This window comes from Candoia aspera, chromosome 1, assembly GCF_035149785.1.
Source record: "Candoia aspera isolate rCanAsp1 chromosome 1, rCanAsp1.hap2, whole genome shotgun sequence".
Taxonomy (NCBI): Eukaryota; Metazoa; Chordata; class Lepidosauria; order Squamata; family Boidae; genus Candoia; species Candoia aspera.
In genome coordinates this window covers 40,472,296-40,489,026 of record NC_086153.1, presented here as the reverse complement: position 1 = coordinate 40,489,026, position 16,731 = coordinate 40,472,296, and the positions used below count along the sequence as shown (strand labels likewise).

The following is a 16,731-nucleotide window of genomic DNA, read 5'->3' as shown; positions in this document are numbered from 1 at the left end:
TTAGAAATGAGATTTATGTTCAAATTCTCACTCAGGTATAATTTTGGGCAAGCTAATCTACCTCATAGGGTTGTTCTGAGATTGAAAGGGGGAAGGGAACAATATGCATTCTGCCTCAAACAAGCTGGGCGCAATAAAATAAAATAAAAAAATACAATTTATTTAAGTTTTAGAAAGTTGTGGACCTGCTTTTTTGCAAAAAAAACCTTACTCAGACTTAATATATCTTTTAAAAGCAGTTGAGAAAGGAAATATTACAGGTGCAACGTGGTATCGAAGTTCTGTCTGCAATATGTCATGGTCTGGTGATTCAGAGGCTTCTTTGCAGACTAATTTGTTTAGTCTGTACAACCTGTACAGAAGCATCCTGCAATGAAATTGCATTTAACTGATTTTATCTCATGCTGGTTTATGTCATTATATTACAATGCAGCTAAAAATAAGACTCAAGGCAATGCAGCAATATGTGACAAGATAATTTTTAATTATTTGAGTACAATGGCAACTATATTCTTGAAGATGCCAACTAAAGCAGAAATGTAAAACAAGTTTTGTATTACATTTTATACATAGAGAATATGATGACCTAAAATAAAGTAGTTACGTGGATTTTAGCATCACTTTTAAGCAACCATATTAATAAAAATGTTTTAAAGAACTTGTTAGCTAACAGGAAGAAGAGGGGGCCTCACGTTTATGAATACTGACAAATGTTTCTGCTGCTAACATATGCAGTTCCCAGTATGTGGCTGTGCAGGCAGCCACTTAAGAAACATCACATAACGTACATAATAGCACTTTGTCCCTCTAGTGAGTAAATTGTAAAAATATAATTATATATTGAGGGGCACCCCCTTCTACAGAAATTACAGTTTTGCATTTAAGAAATGCCAGCATTTTCTTCTTATTCAAGTTATTGGAGTCTATAAGGCACATTTCAAGTTACATGATAGTTTTTCTGAGGATGATACAGTAATGTTTACAGTACTTTATAGCATAAAAATCCAAAGGTCAAAATTCTGTAGCAAAAATCCTTACTATTTTTGTTCCTGTTGTTTCACCATTATGAAAAAAGTATCTTTGGTTAAAAACTTTTCAGACCAAAAATCAATATACAACACAGTCCTATATGTCTTAGAAGACCCCTGTGTCCCACAGAGTTTAATGCCTCTAAGATATATAACGTAAGTGTTCCCTGCCCCCCACCCCAGCATAAGACTACATGAGGGTACCTAAACCAGCCTTCCCCAACCTTGTATCCTCCAGATGTTTGGACTAATTCCCACAATTCTGAGACAATTTTTGAGGTCTATATCTCTGATGGGCACCAGGTTGGGAAAGCAGATCTATACCATTCTCATTGGTGAAGGAGGGTAGATCTCTTGCTTTATTCTCATTTGCATATATCTAAAGATCCAAGATCTGTGCAACCGCATCACATATGCTGTCATATGAATAATACTGATTTCTTGGTATTTGCACTGCCTGGGTACTCCAACAAAATTCTTGGGTGGCCTTCCTCAAACTTACACTCCTCAGAAGTGTTAGGACTGCCATTCCCAAGGGAGCCTATGTAGAAGGCTATTAAGGGTGTTACCCAAAAGTGGGAACAAAGCTGTGATACAATTATTAACTCTGCTTTCTCTTTTTTTAATTACACACCTTCTGAAACAATGGCTCACATAAGGCAATTATAGTAATTCTGTATGCTCCAAATCATTGATATAACTGCAAGCTGCTGCTGTTTAATTCTTGATCAAGGCAAGAAATTCCTCCCTGGTTTTTGAATCTTCTTGGAAGGCGCCGAGCATTGTGCTAGTGACTGTTGTGCTGTTCATTTTCTGAACTCCCCTCATGATCATGCACATGTGTCTGACAAAAAAATTGTTAAAAGAAGCCTTTTTAGAACATTAGCAAAACTGTGAGTGAAACACCATTCAAGCCTCAAACTGTAATAGAGAGTTTGATTAAAAAGATAATAATAAAACCATCAGCAAAATCAAACGTAAATTCTAAGACTATACTATTCCAGAATGCAGAAGCATGCATTGATTTAAATGATCTGCCTGACATACAGCATTTTTAAAAATCCACATATTCTAGGAAATCTGCAGTTCCTCAGCAACACTACAGTTCATACATAGGACCACTTAGAAACAAAGTTCAGTTCGACAGAGTTCAATGGGAGTTATTTCCAGATGACTGAATATAGGATTGCAACCTATTTTCTTATCAAAAATAATAATAAGGAAGGGAGAACTTCTCCAAATACTCTTGTTCCCATGGTAGAAGCCTATTCTGGATCAAAGTGCCTTCCTTCAGTAGCGGGGCACCAGATAAAGCAAGATCAGTTATGAAAGTGCTGAGATTTGCAGTTCAGGAGCATTTGGATGGTCATGATAATTCCAGGCTACACACTCTTACACAAGACTGAACTCAATAAACACAGTATTCCAGTGTAAATACATACCTATTCCTGTACTTCTACTATTTACGTTACTTTTCAATAGTAATAAAAAGGAAATGGAAAGGAGAATAAATAACTAGCAGCAGAGGGAGAGAATTACAAATCAGATTAAACCGAATAAGGAATGATGAACTTACGAAGCTTCTATCACCACAGCCACTCCAACAGGTTTCAGAACCTCAGTAATTGCTAGGGCAATCTGTTTTGTAAGTCGCTCCTGGACTAGAAAAATAATTAGTGTTTTATGAAAAATTACATTGGCTAGAATCAATTGACAAAGTATATGCAAAATTGCTTTTTAAGGATAAGGTATATAGTGTTCATACTGGACTGAGTCTGATCAAAAGTTTCTTCAAAAAGAATTTTTAAATTTTTAATCCAATAAAAGATTTCTGTAAGCAAGGGAGAGGCTTCCCTTGCACACACTGTGGGTGGAAACAAAACTCATCTATTTCAGTGGCTCACAAATTTTGAATTTCAATTTTTTTTTCATTATATTTATAAGATTTATATGGCCTCCCATCTTGTGGCACACAAGTCTGGGCAGCTAACAACAATAATAAAAACACAAGCAATACAAACACTACAAAACATAAAAAACCCTGGAACCTTTGCCATGGGCTAGCACAAGTTCATGTCCTGCCCAGGTGTCACGGGTTCTTTTTAAACTACACCCAATTTGATTGCCTCAGGCTCAAAAGATCCCCCAAAAGCACTGGACCGTACGGCAGTTGGAGTTTTTCTTTCTCCCTATAAGACTTGGGGAGATGTTTTATTTTAAACAAAAATATCTACAGTACAAAAGTGAAACTTATAAATATCTATATGCAAGTTTTCTATAGCTATTCTCTTAATATCCTATCTTATACTCTATTACTAATGAAACTATACAATGTCATTCTACTATTACTTCCCTATACTCTATACTATTACTTCTATGCTACAGATTTATTATAACTATTATTTTTCTACCACTACTATTACTAGTCTACTGTTACTATTGCTAGCATAGAGCTTTAGGACTGGGCAGCTTGAACAGCACTTGCACCTCCTCAGTGTTGTGCTGGGCTTTGCCTCTTCTTTCTTTTCCTCTGGACTCCAAAGTCTTTGTGAGGAAAATAAAACTTGTTTTCTTTGGCTGCTTTCTTTGTTGCTGCTGCAGAGCTTCAAAACACACACGTCTCATCTGGTTTCCTCCTGTTTCAAGGTTGCAGCTTTTATATGACTCTGCCATCCTAATGCTGGGGAGAAGATTTCAAATAGGAGGGGAGGGAGGCAACACAGGTGCCTGCAATTGTTCTAGCAGCCTGCTCCTTCATACTAGGTTATTTGTTTTTGGAATGAAAACTGCGTTTTCAGTTCCTTTGTACACAAATCATCTGGATTTCCCTCCAGACAGGCTGACTGGAGAATGGAGTCTTTCTCCTGGTCAGACACATTTGCTGATCTTTTCCAGAGAATTATCAGTGGGTCCTGATCTACCTTTAGCCCTTCTTGCTTTAAGAACTGAAGAATTTATTAAGCAGAGCACAGTGCCAGAAATAGTACTAACCTTGGAGCCTCCGGCTAAACATTTCAACAATTCTGGAAAGAGAAGGAAAAAAGATACACTAATGAGAGAGGGAGATGGCATTGATGGAAATGCAAACCAGAAAGTGCTTAAGTTTGTTTATAATTGATCCCAGACTATAGTCATCAAACTTTTTTACCTCAGTGATATCCCAATTTGAAATGGATATCCAATCACGTTTTTGAGGGCAGAGTCAAAACTCATCAATATCTCTCCTGGCTCCCACCAGCTGATAGTTGCAATTCAATGCCTAAAATTCCCTGTAATGACACTGTAGTATAGCTCACTTCAGGCATTTGCCTGAATGCGTGAGTGCTTGAAAATGGGTAAATAGGGCTGTGCATATAGCCAAACCCATTTCTCTCTCTCTCACTCCATATGTTCTGCCAGGAATTATGAAGGGATGTAGTACTTATTTTTTCTTAAAACCAGCTGTCATCCATGTGAACTCCATACAACAAGGTTTAGGATCAGAGAGCTGTACTGACGTTCAAGTGAATACAAGTACAATTCTACTTCAGACTCCCAAAGAACATATGCATGTCTCCATCCATTTTTAAAATTTTCACACACTCAGGCAAGTGTCTGTAGAGGATTTCACCATTGTGCTATTCTGGCATATAGAAATAGGAGCTCACATAAGGTCTTGCACCACTATTCATAAATCAACAACCACAAGAATTCTATTCCACTGTAGTAGAAAGAATATTTCTGAAAGCATGGGTGCTCAATTTTCAACTGCCAGTTACTCCTTAAAATAATGGCATCTTTTCCTGCAATTGCATGGCCATCATCTATCATCTGTGACAGTGCATTTCATAGTTCAGCTATGAAATAGCTGTGTGTTATGAAGTATTCCTCCCCAACTTCTACCTCCATTTAACTTTATGGAGATTTCAAACAACTGTCATATCTAATAGCTATTCTCTAAAAAGAGAATCAGACACACTCATACAGTATCTAAGCTTATCTGTTACCTGTTGCCTTATTGAATTCATAACATAAAATAGTGTTAAAATACTGTTAAGAACAGAAGATGAGTAATAAATACCTTGCAAGTTTGCTTAATCCAACTATTTTTTTCCTTGGTAAATATCCAATGTGTACCTGCAGATATGAAAGGAAGATGAAGAATAATTAATGTATGCATGTATTATTAGATCCATGACTATCTCATTATGATTATTTTTTCAGTTGAACTTAGAAATGTGTTTTCCATCCACATTTACTGTTGCACTTAACATTCAATTTCCCAGCATTGCAGTCAAGAAGCTGAATATGTAACTGGGCCAACTTAGTAGGAGCCATCTCCCTGTTAATTTCATTCTGAAAAAAACTTTCTTCAACTGCTGTAGAAAACTAGTCAGATGGATAATCAGTCAGTTATTCTGCAAGGCATCATACAAATAGCAACAAACTTGTTCCACTGGTCTTAATGATTGAAGATTATAGATACTAGAATTTAGCATATATGAAGCATGCTAAATCAGAAGGTGGCCATAATGTTTCCACTGTCATTACCTTGCCAAAGAAAGGTACCAAGTGATGTTCACAAAGAGAAAACATATCGATGCCCTTTACGATCACCATCTCATCATGGTCCTCATCAAAAACAGCATTATTGAGTATCTCTGAAAAAACAAAACAAAAAGAAATGGAAGCTATAATGGAAGAACACAATTTCTCAATCTAGTTCTATCCTTCACTACAGAATAACTAAACACATAAACTGCCCTACAGCAACTTACTTGATTCCTTAGAAACTGACTTTATCTTGTTCCTATCAACACTTTATTCAGGCACTTAATCCATACATAAAATTCATTTCTTTATCTGACTTGTTTCTACTGTGGACAAGAGGACCACAGAAGAAATGGAGTAGCCTTCATAATTAATAGTAAAGTGGCTAAAACAGTGCTTGGATACAACCCAAAAAATGATAGAATGATCTCAATTCGAATTCAGGGCAAGCCATCTAACATCACAGTGATCCAAATATACGCCCCAACCACAAATGCTGAAGAAGCTGAAGTAGAGCAGTTCTATGAGGATCTGCAGCACCTACTGGACAACACGCCTAAAAGAGATGTTATTTTCATCACAGGAGACTGGAATGCTAAGGTGGGCAGTCAAATGACACCTCGAATTACAGGTAAGTATGGCCTGGGAGAACAAAATGAAGCAGGACATAGGCTGATAGAATTTTGCCAAGACAATTCACTCTGCATAACAAACACTCTCTTCCAACAACCTAAGAGACGGCTTTATACATGGACTTCACCAGATGGACAACACCGAAATCAGATTGATTACATCCTTTGCAGCCAAAGGTGGCGGACATCTGTACAGTCAGTAAAAACAAGGCCTGGAGCTGACTGTAGTTCAGATCACGAACTTCTTCTTGCACAATTTAGGATCAGACTAAAGAGATTAGGGAAGACCCACAGATCAGCTAGATATGAGCTCACTAATATTCCTAAGGAATATGCAGTGGAGGTGAAGAATAGATTTAAGGGACTGGACTTAGTAGATAGGGTCCCGGAAGAACTATGGACAGAAGTTGGCAGCATTGTTCAGGAGGCGGCAACAAAATACATCCCAAGGAAAGAGAAAACCAAGAAGGCAAAATGGCTGTCTGCTGAGACACTAGAAGTAGCCCAAGAAAGAAGGAAAGCAAAAGGCAATAGCGATAGGGGAAGATATGCCCAATTAAATGCAAAATTCCAGAGGTTAGCCAGAAGAGATAAGGAATTATTTTTAAACAAGCAATGCGCGGAAGTGGAAGAAGACAATAGAATAGGAAGGACAAGAGACCTCTTCCAGAAAATTAGAAACATTGGAGGTAAATTCCAGGCCAAAATGGGTATGATCAAAAACAAAGATGGCAAGGACCTAACAGAAGAAGAAGAGATCAAGAAAAGGTGGCAAGAATATACAGAAGACCTGTATAGGAAGGATAACAATATCGGGGATAGCTTTGATGGTGTGGTCAGGGAGCTAGAGCCAGACATCCTGAAGAGTGAGGTTGAGTGGGCCTTAAGAAGCATTGCTAATAACAAGGCAACAGGAGACGACGGCATCCCAGCTGAACTGTTCAAAATCTTGCAAGATGATGCTGTCAAGGTAATGCATGCTATATGCCAGCAAATTTGGAAAACACAAGAATGGCCATCATATTGGAAAAAATCAACTTATATCCCCATACCAAAAAAGGGAAACACTAAAGAATGTTCAAACTATCGAACAGTGGCACTCATTTCACATGCCAGTAAGGTAATGCTCAAGATCCTGCAAGGTAGACTTCAGCAATTCATGGAGCGAGAATTGCCAGATGTACAAGCTGGGTTTAGAAAAGGCAGAGGAACTAGAGACCAAATTGCCAATATCCGCTGGATAATGGAAAAAGCCAGGGAGTTTCAGAAAAACATCTATTTCTGTTTTATTGACTATTCTAAAGCCTTTGACTGTGTGGACCATAACAAATTGTGGCAAGTTCTTAGTGGTATGGGGATACCAAGTCATCTTGTCTGCCTCCTGAAGAATCTGTATAACGACCAAGTAGCAACAGTAAGAACAGACCACGGAACAACGGACTGGTTTAAGATTGGGAAAGGAGTACGGCAGGGCTGTATACTCTCACCCTACCTATTCAACTTGTATGCAGAACACATCATGCGACAAGCTGGGCTTGAGGAATCCAAGGCTGGAGTTAAAATCTCTGGAAGAAACATTAACAATCTCAGATATGCAGATGATACCACTTTGATGGCTGAAAGTGAAGAGGAACTGAGGAGCCTTATGATGAAGGTGAAAGAAGAAAGTGCAAAAGCTAGCTTGCAGCTAAACCTCAAAAAAACCAAGATTATGGCAACCAGCTTGATTGATAACTGGCAAATAGAGGGAGAAAATGTAGAAGCAGTGAAAGACTTTGTATTCCTAGGTGCAAAGATTACTGCAGATGCTGACTGCAATCAGGAAATCAGAAGACGCTTAATCCTTGGGAGAAGAGCAATGACAAATCTCGATAAAATAGTTAAGAGCAGAGACATCACACTGACAACAAAGGTCCGCATAGTTAAAGCAATGGTGTTCCCTGTAGTAACATACGGCTGCGAGAGCTGGACCATAAGGAAGGCTGAGCGAAGGAAGATCGATGCTTTTGAACTATGGTGTTGGAGGAAAATTCTGAGAGTGGACTGCAAGAAGATCCAACCAGTCCATCCTCCAGGAAATAAAGCCAGACTGCTCACTTGAGGGAATAATATTAAAGGCCAAACTGAAATACTTTGGCCACATAATGAGAAGACAGAACACCCTGGAGAAGATGCTGATGCTAGGGAGAGTGGAAGGCAAAAGGAAGAGGGGCCGACCAAGGGCAAGATGGATGGATGATATTCTAGAGGTGACGGACTCGTCCCTGGGGGAGCTGGGGGTGTTGACGACCGACAGGAAGCTCTGGCATGGGCTGGTCCATGAAGTCACGAAGAGTCGGAAGCGACTAAACGAATAAACAACACATCTGACTTGTTTGCTTTATCAGTTTTGCCACCATTCCCTGCCTGATTAAAGCATACACTGACCTCAGGACCTGGATCTATGTACGGCAGAAGTTGAATACCATTCCTGTACTTTTCTGGGTCTGGTAGAAGGCACATCCACCATCTATATTTCTGATACTGACACTAATAGTTTTAGTATTCTAAAGGAATCACTATGAGGTTCTGTTGCCAATGAACTTAAGCTCATTATAATGACTGGCTATTTTAAGTTTTTAAATAATTTTAACCAAATCATTTGGTTCTCCAGGATTCCTAATTATAGATTTAATCTCCATTTGATATACTCATGAAACTGAAAAGATTATTCCCTTAGATGAAATTTGTTTTTTCCTGGCCATTACAGTTTTTGAGATCATATAAACTGGGCTTGAAATGTTTTACCTCACTTAAGTTTTGCACATGTATGATTATTGCAAGGAGAATGTACAGAGCAATTGTTTTTAATAATTCTTGAACAAACAAGAACTGAAATTCTTCGTTGTTGCTTTTTTCCAGAACAGACAATTCTGAATGGTTCTTGCTATACTTCTTTTATTACCATTACTGCAGCAGTCCTAGCACCTGGCAAATTAGCAGTGAGCAAAGTCAATTTTAAGGATCCTACTGTTTGGGCAGATGTTAAGATTTAACACAGCTGAGTGAAGAATGTGAATCTCCAAGGGTTATTGAACTACTGCTCCCTTTATCCTTTCCCACTGACCATATTAGCTGAGGTTGATGGGAACTGCATCAACAACATTGGGGTGGTGGTGGTTACAGATTCTCATTCCTGATTTAAAGTACCTCTACTCATGACCACTAACTCCTTAGGTATCAGTAGAAACTGTTCTATTGCCTAGTGATATGATGACTGGGGATCTTCTGGTCTGAGGACAGGTAGCATTTTATCCAAATATATTCTCCAAATTTCATATAGGTCAAGGCTCCTGTTTTATGTTCCCCAGATGTACCAAGTATTATCCAAATCTTGGAACAAGGATTGTGATTGTATATACTTACTGATCTAGAGCAGCCTTTTCAAGGTGGGGTTCAAGGAGCTGCAGTCCCCTGGCCCTTTGGGGAGGTGTACAAGACCTAGTTGTGTGTTATACAACAAGTAAATGTCTTACCAGTAGGGAGTTATAAATCTTGTTCAATCATAACAAAACTCTGTACCAAATGCTTAGTTCAGAGGTTCCCAAACTTCCTTGGTTCATAGCATCCCTAGTGGTTCCCAAATTGTGTGCTGCAGCACCCTGAGGTGCCTCAGCAAACTCACTAACAGTTCCATTTATTAAGCAGTAAATTATCCTGCAGCACCCCTGTGAGTTTGGGAACCATGGCTTTAGTTCCTAGATGGCACTGACTAAATTATAGAAATAATTCTGTAATAAAACAATGATTTAAAAGCACTTATAATCAACTGGCTTCCAGAGAGCAATTAAAGAAAACACATCTGACAGTTTTTTAGTTTTATCATTGACAGTAATTCTAAAGAACAGAATTCTCTGAGTATTTTGGGAGTTGCAATCCCATCTAGAAGGTCCCAGTTTGGGGAAGAGTGACCTACCTACCTGTTAACTGATATCAGTAATCAGTATGCAGAAATGAATATATACATATATATAGAGAGAGAGAGCCAGTCTGGTGTAGTAGTTAAGGCACCAGGCTAGAAACTGGAAGACTGTGAGTTCTAGTCCTGCCTTGGGCACAAAGCCAGCTGGGTGACCTTGGGCCAATCACTCTCTCTCAGCCCTAGGAAGGAGGCAATGGCAAACCACTTCTGAAATCTTGCCAAGAAAACTGCAGGGACTAGTCCAGCCAGTCTCCGAGAATTGAACATGGAGAGAGAGAGAGAGAGAGACTATTCCTTCTTCTATTGCTTATTTGTTTAGGTAAGAGTTCATTCTGTGAAACATCTTCTCTGTTTATCATGCCACTCTTATTTCTGAGGCTGAGCCCAAAAAGGTGGCGGTACGGTATGTTACTGTATCTTGCAATGTTCATATGTTTGGAATTGAAAGTATGCCTCAGTGGAAAGATGCTAGAAAGTATTGAGGTAAAAGAGAAGAAAAGGAAGAAGGAAGAAGGAAGTTACTGTGATAAAGCTCTTGATAAAATACATCAATATGGACCTTACAGCAAGGTTTAAAATAAGTAATAAAAGGCTTTTGACAAAGCCTCTCTATCTTTTGCTCAATTTTTCTGGAAAGGTGCTCTAAAAAGAGATTTGTGTGTCCACTGATGAATCAAGAAACTATTTCCCTCATTCTCTGTTGGCACTGGTCAATATCATAAACAAATACTTTAACCCCTTTTCAGCACCCATTTCAGTCTCATTGGATATAATGATCTCACCTCAGAGGCTGAAAATGCCACTGGTCTAAGTTGAGATATCAATAAATGTTGCAATTTTAAATATACCAGCAGGTGACACTAACAAATGGTATTTATATTTTAGCATGGAAAAAATAAAAACTGATTGTTGTCATGCACTAGTTGATAATGTATCTAATGTAACATTGCCAACATTCATCTAGATCTTCCATAAACCATGATTTTTAAAAATTAAATTTGAGATCTGGATTACCCCATTACATCAGTTTAGCATAAGAGAAAGGATCGAAACACATTTTTTCAGAAATAATATACTATTGTTTTTGAATCAATATGACATAACAGAAGATCCAATTTGGTCTAGTGGTTAAGTCCCCAGGCTAGAAACCAGGAGACTGAGTTCTAATCCTGCCTTAGGCATGAGAGCTGGCTGGGTGACTTTGGGCCAGTCACTCTCTCAGCCCAACTCACCTCACAGGGTTGTTGTGGGGAAAATAGGAGGAGGAAGGAGTATTGGTATCCCCGCTTTGAGTTATTTATAAAAATAATAAAGGTGGGATTAAAAAAAATATTTTAAAAAAGTATTAAATTTTGAACTCCAAATAATCCAATGAGTTAAAGGTGTTATGTATGAATACTTCAGAAGGGCCCAGAAGGAGAATTTGTGCCTTGAAGGTATTCAAAATTTGGTACAGGTAAAAAAATATTTTTTAATTTATTTATTTCTACTTTGGCACTGTCTGACTCCAGGCTAATACAGGGCAGTTCACAATATCAAAACAAATACAGTAAGATAAATTAAAAAACACAATAAGGAAAATAAAATGACAAATTTGGACTGCTAACATTAAGCTTGCTTGCTTATTTATTTATTATCCCGCCTTTATTATATCACAAACACATTTAACAAGGGGTTTCATCCACCCTACTCCAAGCCTGGGAGAACAGCCAGATCTTTTTCTAGAATGCCATCAGAATGGAGCCATTTGGTTCTCAGGAGGGATCTCATTACAGAGGACAAGTTTGAATAATTCATGTTTTGGAAGACTGAACCCCACCCCACCTTTAACCAACAATTGCGTCTTTGCAAAAGTATCTTTATAATTGAGAAACCCTACAGAAATGTACAAAACAGTGTACTGAGTTTTTACAAAACAGTGCATTGAGTTTTTACAAAACTGTTTTGAGTTAGCATGCACGTTTTATAACAAAGTCAGACAACTGAAGTTCCCTGATTTGGAATGAAAAAAAATTAAAAATATACAATATACATTTGTGATTTGGTGGTGAAATACTATATTATCTTATATAGTAATGTCAAGATGGATCAAATCAGCCATATTTCAGTGTTTTCTAGAACATTACATGACATACTATATGGCAAGATACTCTTGTTAAAATGTAAGCTGATAAAGCTTTATCACATCAACAAATCAGGAGAATCCTTTAAATGTTTTTTTAATATGCCAGCAAATACAGAAGGCAATCTTCTATCTGTCTACTCAGATGTTCTATTAGCACAGTAAGTTAAATAGACCTAGAAAGCATGTCCTGAGTTCTAGCTGAGGTGAGAGCTAGCTCTAGAGAAGCCTATGAACCAGAGTGGACAAATGAATCAGAGAAAGTGGAAATACGGGGATCTACCTGTCTTCACAGCTCCTGCTCTAAGAGCCGATGGAAGCCATGGGCTAGGAGGACCATGCCCAGCTCTGGCTGGTGCACCATGTGGCCATTCATAGAAAAGAATGCACTAACGGCAGGCATGAATTCCAAGGCCATTTCTCAACTGGCCTACTGTAATCTGCTTTACATAAGCTGCCTTTGTAGCCTCTTGGAAACTTCTAATGACGCAAAATGCAGCTGCACATGTGCTTACAAGTCAGACCCATTACTGTCATATTATGCCATTACTATGGAAAATGCACTGGCTATCAATTTCTGAATGCAATTCAATATGCTGATTGCCACCTGGGTATCTTAGAGACTGGCTATTCTGGGTAGAATATGCCCACCCAATATACATGAAGAGAGAATGCTAGATGAGGGTAACCCACTTACTGATAAGTTTGGCAGGAGGGAGAATGCAAGTGGGCATTCTCTGTGGGAGTTACCCTCTTACAGAATAGCTTGTTCCTTGGGGCAAGTGGCCCTTCTCTTATGGCCTTCCAAAAACTTGTCAAGACATGATTAATTCAGAAGGCTTTTGGAGATTAGGCTGGTGTAAGATTTTGTTGTAAGAAAGATGCAGCACCATAATGTTGGATCAGTATACTAGAATTATTTTTATTGTTTGTACTTATTTTATTATATATTGTATACTAGTATTTTGACTGTAAACTGCTTAGAGATGAGTCAAATGAAGTAACAAAAAAGTCCCACCAATAAAGGAAAAGACACTGGCAAAGTTTAATCAAGACTTTCACCCACCATCAACATGAGCCTAGACTTTTGAATTGTCAAAAAAAACATATAGGAAGACTATGCATTCATATAATTATCAGGTATCTTCTATTCAGCTGTATCTAACAAAGATTTAAATTAATAATTTCTTAAACTACGATATCTACCTAATAAAGTTTAAATGACAGATCAACAGGTTGACACTGATTCCCAGGAGTAATGTACTAAAAGACAGACCCAGAACAGAAAACTCCAAAACACAGCTTGCTGTCCCAACTAAAATCATTCAAGCACATCATAAATGATCTGCAGCCATCCCTGTTATGGTCCATGAATGATAGCTGTGTATTCGCTTACAGGTAGCCCCTTAATCTAAAACAGCTATTAACCAGCAGCAACAGACCATTTCACACTGATACAGATGCAGGAACCAAATGCTGTGGTAGATCCAGATCTCAACTCTGCCTCCTACCTACTCTGATAACATTACTACAATTATTAACTGTATCCCTAACCTCAGAGGCATATTTACCTCTCCATCCTTCAACCTGGAATATGCCATCATCTGTCAGCAATAACCCACAGCTATTGACTGGACAAACTAACCAATCTCTACACAAAAGAATGAATGAATACAAATCTGACATCAGGAATGGCAATATTCAAAAATCAATGTGCACACTGCCATTCTCCAAGATACCCTACTGCTGACCTTAGGGCAAAAATTAGTGAGAAAAGGAATTAGGATTTCAGCACAAAACAGCAGAGTTAGAATTTAATAGAAGATGTAACACTATTTCTCAAGGACTGAACAAAGATTGCTGTCTCATTGTAGATGCTAACTAGCTGCTTAATGAAAGAACATCTGTGTCATACCCAACTGCTGCTTTGTTTATGGTCATTAAAGATAATATGTTTGCAGTGTTTAGTTTTCCTTTGTCTCCCCCACCCTTGATTCTCTTCCTCCCAACAACAGCAAAAGGGGGAAAACACTACTTTGGATGGAATGCAAGAAAACTCAGGTGGAGGTCATCTTCCCAGCAGCCTAGAGGTTGGCTGAGGATGTTGTCCATTTTGCCTTCTCAGAATGATAGATGGCCAAGTTCTGGTGCAATAGTGAGCAGGAAGTGCAAATCAGCCCATCTAAATGCCCAGGTAAACAAATCATTTCAGGTACATCTAAAACTCTTCAAGTCTACAACCAGTTTTATAGCATTATGGTGAGACTGTCATTTACAAAGGAAGACCGAGGTTGCCATCTAAAACACACTGACTGGATTCACAAATTGCACAAAGCTATAATGCAGCTTGTTTGCCTGTGACTTGCATGAATCCATCCAAATACGATTGATTCAGCAAATCATGTTTAAGCAAGCTATGACTTAGAACAGTATTCCTCAACCTTGGAACTTTTAAGATGTGTGGCTGGGTGGGTGGGGAATTCTGGGAGTTGAAGTCCATACATCTTAAAGTTCCCAAGGTTGAAAAACACTAACTTAGAAGGATGTGCAAAGCTAGCTACTTTTCTAGGAAGTAAAACCTTTTGAAGACAGTATGGTTTCTGAATAAAACATGGAGAGACCTATCCCGCAAGAGACGTGAAGTGACTGTTGTGTTTCATTACACAAATCCTACGTGTTCCATTTTTATTTGGGCACAATATATAGTTGCCTTGTGTCTTATGAAATGAGAGCTTTGGTCTAATGGCATTCTGAAAAAAATCATTAGCTATCTTGCTTTGTGTGTGTCTCATTCTCATAATGTGAGATTCACAAAAGGTTGACTTAGTTGCTGCTGCATAAGTTGCTATTGGCATGCATCGTGAAGGATTTCCCCAGTTCAGTATCAGCCTCTGTAAGCATATTCAGAGTGGCTTTTCTTCAGACAAGTGCAAAACTTTGTGTGTTAAGTACTCCTGAGTTTTTTTGTTTAGCAGGGTATTAGTTGTTGACAGGGTGCGAGGAGAAATGTGCCATGCCAAATGTTTTGGGTATCTACTCCCTTTTTGTCTTATTTATGAAGAGCAACGGTTTCTTGGCTGGCATCTTATGTACATGCTTCTAATGGAGATGCATTCCATTTATACCATATACATTTATCGTTGGTGGGTGGGATGAGGAAAGCATCAATCTTAACAGAGCTGTTGTTTATTTTAATGCAGTTTCAAATCATGGGATGGTGGGGTTTTCATTTTCTACTTCATATAATTCACATACTGTATGCGCTGAAAGATTTTTGGGACCAGGATCTAGAACTGCCTGCCTCAATCCCTACCTGAACATTTTCCAGAGTGCTTCAGGAAGCCATCCTGCTAAAAGCACCTTGCCTTCATTCTGCCTGAAAAAGGCACATCCAATCTCCCTCTCAGACCGTTTCCAGTAGAGAGGGAATGAAGACTAGAATGAAGGTCTATTCAGACAATCCCTTTGAAGGAACCAAAGCCCACTTTCTGATAATGGATGGAAAGAGGCCTGCCTCCATTAAAGAAAGAAAAGGGGCTCATGGCCTGAAGGAGACTCACCTTCCACGGTCTCATGATAGCCCTTGGTGAGAAACTGCATGGCTTTAGCCGCCCTCCGGGGCGTCAGCAACAGCCCTTGCCTCCCCGGGTTTTCGCCCAATCCCTGTAGGATGGTGGCGTAGGCGGCCTCCAGAGCCGGGAATCGCTCTGTTTCTTCTGCTTCTCGAGCGCGGTGCCCGTTTTCGTCCAGCCCCGGGCGCTGGTACTTCAGAGACGGCCTTCGCACCTCGCCGCCGCTCTGCACATCTAAGAGGCAGCTGGGATGCAAGTCTCCGTTCAGGTAGCCCTGCAGGTTCAGCTGGAGCGGCTCCATGGCCCGGCGCTCGCGGCAAACGCGTGGCAGGAACAGGCAGCGAGGCGCAGAGAACCGCTCAGGCGGCGGCCAGTTGCTACGAGGGTGAATGAGGTCGTCACAGCAGGCGCCGGTTTGCGGTGGCGAGCGCACGTCTAGGACAGGTGAAGAAGTTGCCCAGCGCTTCTGGGGGGCGCGGGGATTAGGAAGGGCTGAAACGGGGAGGGTGCTTGAATGGGCTTTGAGAAGGGAAGGCTGCCTCTCTCTCTCTCTGCTCCTCTCGCAGGCTGCTGCTGACCGTGCCAACCCTTCTGGTATTTATTGCTCCCCTCGGCCTTGTTGATCAGCTCTTCTCCGTCAGAGGATGTCATCTTGGGACTGTCAGCTGGGCGAGATTCACTAAGGCGCCCTTTGTCACCTGGCGCCCCCCTATTCCTGCTTGCTCTAATCGGAGGAAACAAGCGTAGGACACGAATATTAGCTACGCCATACACGCGGATAACACACGCAACCTTCCGCCTTTACCGGCCAGTCAGACCGCCCAGGACAGAGGTCCCCCCACCCACCCCCTGTCGTCGTAACAACAGCTCTTCCTTCCCCCTCTCT

The 16,731-nt window shown here is 39.7% G+C and overlaps 1 protein-coding gene across 1 annotated transcript; it reads right to left on the bottom strand.

The window, feature by feature from the left end:
- Positions 1-456: 456 nt before the first annotated feature.
- On the bottom strand, positions 457-16,496 carry LOC134488567 (GTP cyclohydrolase 1-like). Its single transcript, XM_063291045.1, has 7 exons — positions 16,424-16,496; positions 15,834-16,337; positions 5,559-5,668; positions 5,089-5,144; positions 4,020-4,051; positions 2,605-2,689; positions 457-1,872 (listed from the first exon to the last, which is right to left on the bottom strand). The coding sequence occupies exons 1-7, from the start codon at positions 16,494-16,496 to the stop codon at positions 1,746-1,748; spliced, it is 987 nt and encodes a 328-aa protein (XP_063147115.1). The 3' UTR covers positions 457-1,745.
- Between the last annotated feature and the right edge of the window lie 235 nt (positions 16,497-16,731).

Bases quoted from the DNA above. Each gene is read 5' to 3' on its own strand.
- LOC134488567 (XM_063291045.1), bottom strand. From the start codon at position 16,496: ATGACATCCTCTGACGGAGAAGAGCTGATCAACAAGGCCGAGGGGAGC. The intron at 5,669-15,833 runs GTGAGTCTCCTT...TTGTTTTTTCAG, and splicing joins CTATCATGAGACCGTGGAAG to AGATACTCAATAATGCTGTT. The intron at 4,052-5,088 runs GTATTTATTACT...TTCTCTTTCCAG, and splicing joins GGATTAAGCAAACTTGCAAG to AATTGTTGAAATGTTTAGCC.